The sequence below is a fragment of the Oratosquilla oratoria genome, chromosome 16 (genome assembly GCF_046742065.1).
Source record: "Oratosquilla oratoria isolate Oo_2021 chromosome 16, ASM4674206v1, whole genome shotgun sequence".
Classification (NCBI taxonomy): domain Eukaryota; kingdom Metazoa; phylum Arthropoda; class Malacostraca; order Stomatopoda; family Squillidae; genus Oratosquilla; species Oratosquilla oratoria.
Genome location: NC_134792.1, coordinates 37,127,401 through 37,137,818, shown reverse-complemented (window position 1 = coordinate 37,137,818; position 10,418 = coordinate 37,127,401). Strand labels below are relative to the sequence as shown.

Below are 10,418 nucleotides of genomic sequence, written 5' to 3'. Positions count from 1 at the left end.
GTGTGTGTGTGTGTGTGTGTGTGTGTGTGTGTGTGTGTGTGTGTGTGCGCGCGCACGAGAAGATCTGGAGTCTGGGATCCATTTTGAAAGGGGGAGAAGTGTAAACACCAGACTCAAAGTGGGAAGTTTAATGTCCAACATTTCGGTCCTAGTCCTAGGACCGTCTTCAGGGTTGTGAAAATGTAGTGTTTAAATAAGCTTATTATACTGTACGTGGTTGGAATTGGGACAGGTATTCCGCACGTAGGTGCCTCTTCTCGGCCCTCACCGCCTCTGTCGTGGAGCAGATCTTGTCTGCTCGGTTTCATAATGTGCGGATTAGGCTTCTCTTGTGGCTGTCTGGGTGGTAACTGTCATAGTCTAAAAGTCTGTGTGTGTGTGTGGGCTTTATGTATATGCTGGTCTCGAGGTGGTCTCCTTCTCGTGAAACTAAGATGTCCGGGAACGGAAGCACCCCATTAACTTCCAATTCCAGACAAGATCTGTTCCACGACAGATGCGGTAAGGGCCGAGAAGAGGCACCTACACTATGATAGCCTGTGTAAGGAAAAAGCATGTAATTGTAAAATGATTGTATAATTTTACCAAATGTTGAAATATTGGTTATTTTTATTAATATTTTTCGCGGGCTGGAATATACTCGAATTCAGAGATAATAAAAAATTAGTTCAAATCTTCTCCTACGGCCGAATATATTTTATTTCCAAAGGGCGTCTCCCTCCAAGATTTTTTTTTTTTTTTTCATACTTTCTTAATATTTTGTGTTACAATTTATATAGATACGTGTAACTTTTCTTCACAAATTCTATCAAAATTAAAATGATCATCATTTGCCCATATATATTGTGATACCCTATCTCTCCAGGTACTTGGATAAATTGTTTCATTTAAAAATGTATATATTATTTTGGCGAGGGTTAAGTATTAAAGGGATGGTGGGGTAACACGCGACTACTGTAGTCTCCCCTTCATAGAATTTGCATTTTGTTACAAAAATTACTATGATTAAACAAACCATTGTATGTGTTCATAAATATTATTTATATATGTGAAATTAATATTGCCACAAACTATGATAGTCTTTACAAGGAGAAAGCATGTAATTGTAAAATGATTGTATAATTTTACCAAATGTTGAAATATTGGTTATTTTTATTTCAATTGTACACGGGCGTTAACGTACTCGGATTCTAAGATAATAAAAAATAAGTTCAAATCTTCTCTTACGGCCGAATATATTATATTTCTAAAGGGCGTCTCCCTACTCAAATTAATTTTGTTTAATACTTTAATTTTTTTTTTTTTACCTTTTATATTTATACGTGTAACCTTTCTCTACAAATTCTATCAAAATTAAAATAATCATCATTTACACGCAGCAATGTGCGGGTAATTTGGCTAATATATATATATATATATATATATATATATATACATATATAAATTTATATATAGATATATATGTATTTAAAGTATATATATATACATATATATATGTATATATATATAAATATATATATATATATATATATTCCAATGTATATACATATATATTAATGTATGGTTCACAAGCAGATTATAAATCAATACTTTTCAATCATATTTCATCCACCACATCACAAGGATATTTTGTTCCCAATATCATACTATAAGAAGATGTTACATAATAATCTTAATTTGCATTAATCTATATAAGTCCATTATACACTTGATTACTCCTAGAAAATATATTGAACTGCCATAAAATATTCTGCAAAGAAGTGCAAATCTTATGCCTGTTTTACACGGCTATGACAGTCAGATGTTATTTCTAAGTATTTGAAATTAAACATGTTCTTACATATTTTGTAAATAACCTCTTTTCTTTAAAAAACTGCAGTACACACAATATTTAAGACAGGAAAATATACATCACAATTATTGACGTCTATAGGTCACTGCCTAGAGTAATCGTAGGACGAGATACGATGTCAGGGTTGTCCACTTGGTCAGTCCTATCCTACATGCAGTCACTCATATAAAAGGGGTCACACCTCACTGGACTCTACATATCGAAGTCACAGCACCATCACTCAACATGAAGTTCGTAAGTATCGAGGATCAACCTGCTATACGGTTATCATGAAGTTGGTCGTTTGTGACCATTGCTCATTGAATATCTACGTCTCAAAATCAAGCATGGCATTTCAAGGCCTCATATCTGCTTGAGATATAATATTTTAATGTCGATGAACATTCGATCTCTGATGCTTTTTCTCATATCTAAAATGTCACTTTTTATCTTTTAGGTCATCCTCGCTGCCCTTGTGGCCGTTACAGTCGCCGCTAAGCTCCCAGTAGCTGTCGTGCTTGATGAGCGCGTAGCTCCCGAGGCTGGTGCATACAGCACCAACGTGAAGCTCGACAACGGCGTTTCGCTCTCCGAGATCGGCTCGGCTGGCTCTGCAGGACAGACCAATGTCCAGGGGAGCTACAGGTATGTTTGCCTATTTTCCAGTTTCTTCAAACTAAATTTCTTCTAAGGGGGTTGTATAATTTGTTTGGCCTTAAAATCTATCCTAACAAAAATCAAGTAAGAAAAGGAAAGTTAACTGATTTATAAACCATTATTTTTACGTATAACAAAAATAAATCACAAAAATATATATCTAATTGAGTATACACACATACAAACACACACACACACACACACACACACACACACACACACACACACACACACACACACACACACACACACACACACACACACACACACACACACACACACACACACACACACACACACATATATATATATATATATATATATATATATATATTTATAAGCCATTATTTTTACGTATAACAAAAATAAATCACAAAAATATTTATCTAATTGAGTATACACACATACAAACATATATATATATATATATATATATATATATATATATATATATATATATGTATATATATATATTTATATATATATAGTTGAAGGTGTTCCTCTCTTTAAATAACTGCATACAAATATTTCTATAATAAAATCACAATACTGATTATTTCATTGTGAACAGCTTCCTAGATGAGAATGGCGAAGAAATCGTCGTCCACTTTGTAGCTGGAGAGAACGGTTTCCTTGCTACCGGGGCTCACCTGCCCGTTGCGCCCCCACCCCCCGCTCACGTGGCCGAACTCCTAGCAATCGCTGAACAACAGCGAAAGGATGGAGTCAAGTTCGAGTAGTTACAAAGTCTGCATGGATTCTGACTATCGTCTGATATAACCACCACATCTAGTTTATTTAATTACTTTCAATAAAAACTACCTTGTCATTCCATGTCTGTTTAACATAAATAATAATTCAGATGAAAAATATCACTGAAATCCAGATATGAAAAATAAATACAACTATATGTAAACAGAAAATTATATATATACATATATATATAGATATATGTATATATATATATATATATATACATATATATATGTATATATACATACATACATACATAATATGTACATACATACATACATACATATATATATGTAAATATATATATATATATATATATGTATATATATACATATTCCAGACATATACGTAAAACAGAGGCACACACACACACACACACACACACACACACACACACACACACACACACACACACACACACACACACACACACACACACACACACACACACACACACACACACACACACACACACACACACACACACACACACACACACACACACACACACACACACACACACACACACACACACACACACACACACACACACACACACACACACACACACACACACACACACACACACACACACACACACACATTCGTCGGATGGACGGCGAAGATTGGAGTTCCGAAGAAAAAGTGAAATTTTTGTGGATCTCAACGTCAAGGAAGTACCTTATTGTATTTACAGGGAAGGGGAAAGCTCGTGGTGTAGTGGAAAGGTGATGAAAAAGGAGAAGGGGAGAGATTACTGAGGGAAATGGAAGGAAATGAGGAAGGGGAAGACTTGGTCCAGGAGGCCAGGCGTCTTGTAAACAAGCGAAGGACCAATGATGATTTTGGAGAAGAAGGGATTAACAAAAATGTAAAGATTGAATATATAGATAAAAGCATCACAATGGAAGGTGAAGATAATAATTTCCAGGGATTTAATGAGGGGGGGGGGTACCAACCTCCCCCGATTAGCAAGACTAGAGGAAAAACTTGAGAAAATAACCAAACATTGGGAGAGTAGGTTCGGTAAAATAACAAAGATTGCGCAGAGAGTTGAAAAATTGGAAGATTTAGAGAAGGTGAACAAAAACCTAACTAAAGAAATAGAAGAGTTAAAAAGACAGTTAAAAGAAGTAAAAGATGAGAATGAAGAATTAAAGAGGAATAATAAAGACAATAAAGAGTCCATAGCAAAAGAAGCATAGGGTTGGAAAATAATTCAAGAGAACAGTAAAGTTGCATTTACTGACATAATAAAACAGCAAATGAAAGAACAAACTGAAGACTCAGTTATTAAAGTGATGAGACAGAAGGAGAATATAATAAGAGACTTAACAGATAAAAAGAAATGTATAATTATATTAGGAATGGAAGAGAAGTATAATCTAAATAGAACCACATGAATCAAAGAGGAAAAAGAAAAAGTAAGTAGTGTACTAGAATTAGTTCAGGAAGATAAACCTGAAATCATGAAACAAATTGAAGAGATGTATAGACTCGGAAAATATAGTACAGATATGACCAGACCAATTAAGATTAAATTCAGGTCACAAACGACAGCAGAGAATATCTTAGCAAAACAGGGAAACTAGTAAACAGTGAACAATATAAAAAGGTATGGATAAGAAGAGAAATGAATAAAGAGGAACGAGAGAAGGAAAATATTAAAAGGAAAGAAGCTAAGGAAAAAAAAAAGAGAACAGAACAGAGATAGAAAATGAGAAATTCTATTGGAGAGTAGTGAATATGAAAGTGAGGAGATGGACCATACCAGAGAAAAACAAAAGGGAAACAGAAAATACAATTGAAGTAGCAGAAAATTAAGAGTGTCTTACACAAATATAGATGGATTAACAGGATTGGATGAACTGAATGATTATCTGATGGAAAAAGAACCAGACATAATGGGAATTGTAAAGACAAAATTAAAAGGTCCCCTACCACCCAACAGTGTAGGACATGATGCATATGATTATTGGATTAGAAACAGAGAGACAAAACAAGGGGGTGGAGTTAAGTTTCTGACTAAGAAAGATATAAACGTGAGGAGTGCCACATATGGAAAGAATACAGTGGAGATGATTATGATCGAAGTGGAAGACAGAGATAAGAGCAGAGAATTTGTGATAAATTATGTGCCTCCAAAAACTGCCTCGTGGGAAGAGAGTGAATATAAAAGTATGTTAAAAGACACAAGGATAACATTAAATAAGATAATGGAAGATGGAGGAAAAATAGTTATGATGGGCGACTTTAATTGCAAAGAAGTCTGCTGGGAAGAGATGACAGTAAAGGGTGGAGACGACTCATGGGGAAATGTTCTACTCGAGATGATTATTGACCATACAATGACACAATGGATACAAGAGAACACTAGGTATAGAAATGAAGAAGAACCATCGAGACTAGACCTAATAATCACATCTGAACCTAAAATAGTGGAAAAGATTGAATATAAGACACCAATAAGTAAAAGTGACCACATATTGATTGAACTGGAACTAAACGAGGAAAAATACATGAAAAGAAATGAACAATATAGAAAAGGAAGAATGGTATATGAAAAAAAATGATAAAATAAGAGAATTCTTTCAAAAGGAAAACTGGGAAAGAATATACAAAAAAGAAACATCAGTGGAAGAAAAATGGAATATTTTGACAAAAATTTATATATATAAAAAAAAGGAGTGGAAAAATATGTCCCAAGACAAAAACAAGAAAAAGAATATGTAAAGTGCTGGTACAACAAAAGTTGTAGGGAGTTAAAAGACAAAAGAGATAAAGCTTGGAACAAATAGAAGAAATACAAAAGACCTGAAAAATGGAAAATATATACTTGTTATAGAAATGAATATGTACAAGTGTGCAGAGAGAAAAAGAGAAAATATGAAAAAGATGTCATTGAAAAATGTAAAGATAAACCAAAACTATTTTACAGATTTGTAAACAACAAACTGAAAAACAAAAAAGATTTAGAGAAATTAAGACAAGGATGAGTTGAATATACAGAGGAAATAGAAATGGCAGAAATTATGAACAAGCATTTTAAATCAAGGGAGAACATACAACCTGGAGAGATTGAATGGAAAGAGAAAGTCCCCCCTATGAAAGAAATAGAAGTAACAAAGAATGAAATAATGAAACACTTGAGTAATCTTGATGTCAGAAAATCGCATGGACCGGATGAAATAGCAACTGGATTTTGAAAGAATGCAGGAATGAACTGGCAGACATAATACATAGCATAATATACAGTTCCTTGAAAGAAGAAAAAGTTCCAAAAGATTGGAACAAAGCAAATATAGTACCTATATATAAAGGGGAAATAAAGAAGACTCTACCAACTATAGACCAGTCTCTCTAACAAGTAAAATAGCAAAAATTTGTGAAAGAATTATCAAAAGTAGATGGGTAAAGTATTTAGAAAAAACAACGTGCTAAATTCAAGGCAATTTGGATTCAGACAAGGACGATCATGCGTCACCACTTTAATATGTTTCTATTCAAGGCAAATAGATATAATACAAGAAAGAGATGGATGGGCTGATTGTGCATTTCTAGACCTAAAAAAAACTTTTGACAAAGTACCATATAAGAAGTTGCTTAAGAAATTAGAAACTGAAGGAGGAATACAGGGCAAACTGCTTAAATGGATGGAAGACTTTTTGCAAGAAAGAAAAATGAGAGTAGTGATAAGAGACAAACACTCAAATTAGGATGAAGTAATAAGTGGTGTTCCACAAGGAACAGTTCTGGCCCCAATAATGTTTGCTATATATATTAATATGGATGAAGAAATTGAAAGTTAAATGAGCTTCTTTGCAGATGATGTAAAACTATTTAAAAAAGTAAACATGGAAGAAGATTGTGAGTCACTACAGAGTGATCTCAATAAAGTATGAAAATGGGGTAGGAAGTGGGAGATGGAGTTCAATACTAAAAAGTATAATATAATGGAATTTGGAAAAGGCAAAAAAAAATAATAATAATAGGATCAAATAAATTGGGAGAAGGAATAAAAAAAAAGTTGAAAATGAGAAGAATCTAGGAGTCATTTTTATGAATAATATGTCACCTGAGAAACATATAAACAAGATTTTTTTAGAAACCTATAATTTAATATGAACAATCAAAGTGGCATTTACATACCTGGATGAAGATATGGTGAAGAAAATACTAATCACTTTGATAAGACAAAAATTGGAATATGCAGCAACGATGTGGTCACCAAGTATAAAAAAATGTATAACAAAACTTGAAAGAATACAAAGAGCAATTACAAAATTGGCACCAACACTCTCAAAACTATCATATGAAGAGAGATTAGCATAACTTGAGCTACAGACACTAGAGCAAAGAAGAAGAGAGAGGAGATTTGATAACTATTTACAGAATCATGAAAGGCATAGAAATTATTGATAGAGAGGATCTAATAAAATTGTATGATAGAAATACAAGAGGACACGGAAAGAAAAGGAAGAAAGACAGCTATAGAAGATATATGAAAAAGAATAGCTTTCCTCACAGAGTAATAGACATTTGGAACAAGTTAGATGAGAAAGTGGTGTGTGCAAAAAAAATATACATGAATTTAAAAATACATACATACATACATATACCAAGGCTTTTTCCCCCTTCCAAGGGAGGTAGCCAAAAAGGGAAAGGCATAAAAACACTCCCACCCATTTCATCCCTAAATACACCCCACACCCCTCCCACCCTCCCTCTCATCTGAGCACCTCCTGGATGACGGGTCATCCCTGCACCCTGCCCACCGCCCTGGGTCAGAAGCAGTGTCGCAAGACACAGTACATCCACAGCAAGGCCGCTTCATTTAATCGGCGACCCCCCCTCTCCGTCCCCCTTTGCATATAAGGAGAGGACGGGGAGAAATCCCTTCGGGCTGCGTCAAAATTTACTCACACATACTACCCCCCCACCCCCCACCCATTCCTCCTCATGCAGTCACAACATCATCCATATACAACCATTCTCAACTCACCTCTGTCTTCCGTCCTCTCCCTTCCTTCCTCAACAGACATTCCCCTCTTTCCCAAAGCCCCCTTCACCCCATCCATCCACCTCATCCTAGGACGTCCCCTCATGTTCACTCCCTCCACATCTGCCTTCCATACCTCTTTTACTAGTCTTTCTTCACTCATTCTTTCCATGTGTCCAAAGCATCCTAATATTCTTTCATCAACCCTATCTCCCAAATTCTTTTTCAACCCCTGTTCTCCTCCTCACCTCCTCATTTCTCACTCTATCCAGCCTAGTAACCCCCACCATACTTCTCAGACACCTCATCTCAAACACATTCAAACTCCTTCTCTCTTCTTCTCTTATGTTCCACGTTTCTGCCCCATACAGTGCTGTTGGCACAATCACTCCTTCATAAGTCTCCTCTTCGCATCCATTCCCAAATGTCTATTCCTCATTACACTCTTTAAACCACCAAGGCATTTACTCGCTTCTCTCAATCTACATTCTACCTCCACCTTCACTCCACCTTTTCCTGCTACACTTGCACCCAAGTATCTAAAACTATCCACTTCCTCCAGTCGCTCTCCTTTAATGTTCACTTCCAGTCTACTGCCACTTTCACCCCTTGTACATCTCATCACCTTACTTTTACCCACATTTATCTTTAGCTTTCTTCTATCACATACTCTCCCAAACTCTGCCACCAGCTTCCTCAATCCCTCCTCTGACCCTGCCACAAGCGCAGTGTCGTCCGCAAACAACAGCTGGCTCACCTCCCACTTTTCTCCATTTTCTTTAACCATCTCCAATCCCTGACCCACTACCCTAGCATTCACCTCTCGCACTACCCCATCCATGTATAAGTTGAACAGCCAGGGCGACATAACGCATCCTTGACGAAGTCCCACCTTTACTTCAAACCACTCACTCTCTCCATTTCTAATCCTGACACATGCTCTACTACTCTCATAAAAACTCTTGACAGCTCCCAAAAGCTTTCCTCCTATCCCATAAATCTGCATAACCTCTCACAGTACCTTTCTGTCTACCCTATCATAAGCCTTTTCCAGATCCATAAAAGCCCAAAAAACATCCTTCCCATTTCCTATAGCTTTCTCACATATCTGTCTTACCACAAAGATCTGATCTACACAACCTCTACCTGTCCTAAATCCACACTGTTCCTCACCAATTACTCCTTCTGTTCCTCTCCTAATCCTCTCAATTAAGATCCTCCCATAAGCCTTCCCTACTACACTTAACAAGCTAATCCCTCTGAAACTACTACATTCACACTTGTCCCCTTTTCCCTTGTAAAGAGGAACTATACAGGCACTTCTCCAGTCCTCCGGTACTCTACCCTCTCTCCAGCAAACATTAAATAACCTCACCAACCAGTCCACCATCACTGAACCTCCCTTTTTCAGACATTCTGCATGGCATCCATCCAGTCCAGGTGCCTTACCTGCTTTCATCATCTTTACAACTGCCTTCACCTCATCCTTCCTTATTTCTCCTCCATTCTCCTCACTCATCACTCTCATTTTCTTCGCATTTCCCACTGCAGCTATCTTTTCTTCCCTATCCTCCTTCACATTTAGCAACTCCCTAAAATATTCTGCCCATCTTCCCCTTACTGCCATCTCTTCCATTATCATCTCTCCATCTGCACCTTTTACCTTTTCTTCCCTACTTGATTCGCCTCCTCTTCCTTTCTTAATTTCTTTCCAAAACATCTTTTTATTACTTTCAAAATTTTCTGTCATACTCCTACCCCATTTCACATCTGCTCTCCTCTTTGCCTCCTTTACCTTTTGCTTTACTTCTCTTTTCTTTTCTTTGTACGTCTCATATGACTCCCCCGTCCTCTTTTGTAACCAATCTGTGAATGCTCGCTTCTTCTCTTCTACAACCTTCTTTGTTTCCTCATCCCACCATTCACTACCCTTTCTTCTATTTCCCCCTGTCCTTCTTGTTCCACACACCATCCTTGCACACTTTAAGACTCCCTCCTTGAACCATCCCCATTCCTCCTCCACACCCATCTCTGCTCTATCCTTTACTCCCTCCCACTCCTCCTTCAACTTCTTTTCGTACTCCTTCTCCTTTTCCTTTTCATTCAAGGAGTTCACTCTAAGAACCTCCCTACCTTTTGTCCCTTTCCTCTTTCTCCATCTATCCTCCACTCTCAGCT

General features: G+C 36.6%; 1 protein-coding gene across 1 annotated transcript in view; it reads left to right on the top strand.

Moving 5' to 3' along the window:
* Positions 1 to 529: 529 nt before the first annotated feature.
* Positions 530 to 10,418, top strand: part of LOC143033602 (cuticle protein AM1159-like) — a 21,251-nt gene continuing 11,362 nt past the window's right edge. Inside the window, exons 1-3 of the mRNA XM_076199091.1 lie at positions 530 to 541; positions 2,289 to 2,476; positions 3,060 to 3,218. Of these exons, the coding sequence (XP_076055206.1) occupies positions 530 to 541; positions 2,289 to 2,476; positions 3,060 to 3,218 (359 nt within the window). The remainder of the gene's footprint in view (positions 542 to 2,288; positions 2,477 to 3,059; positions 3,219 to 10,418) is intronic.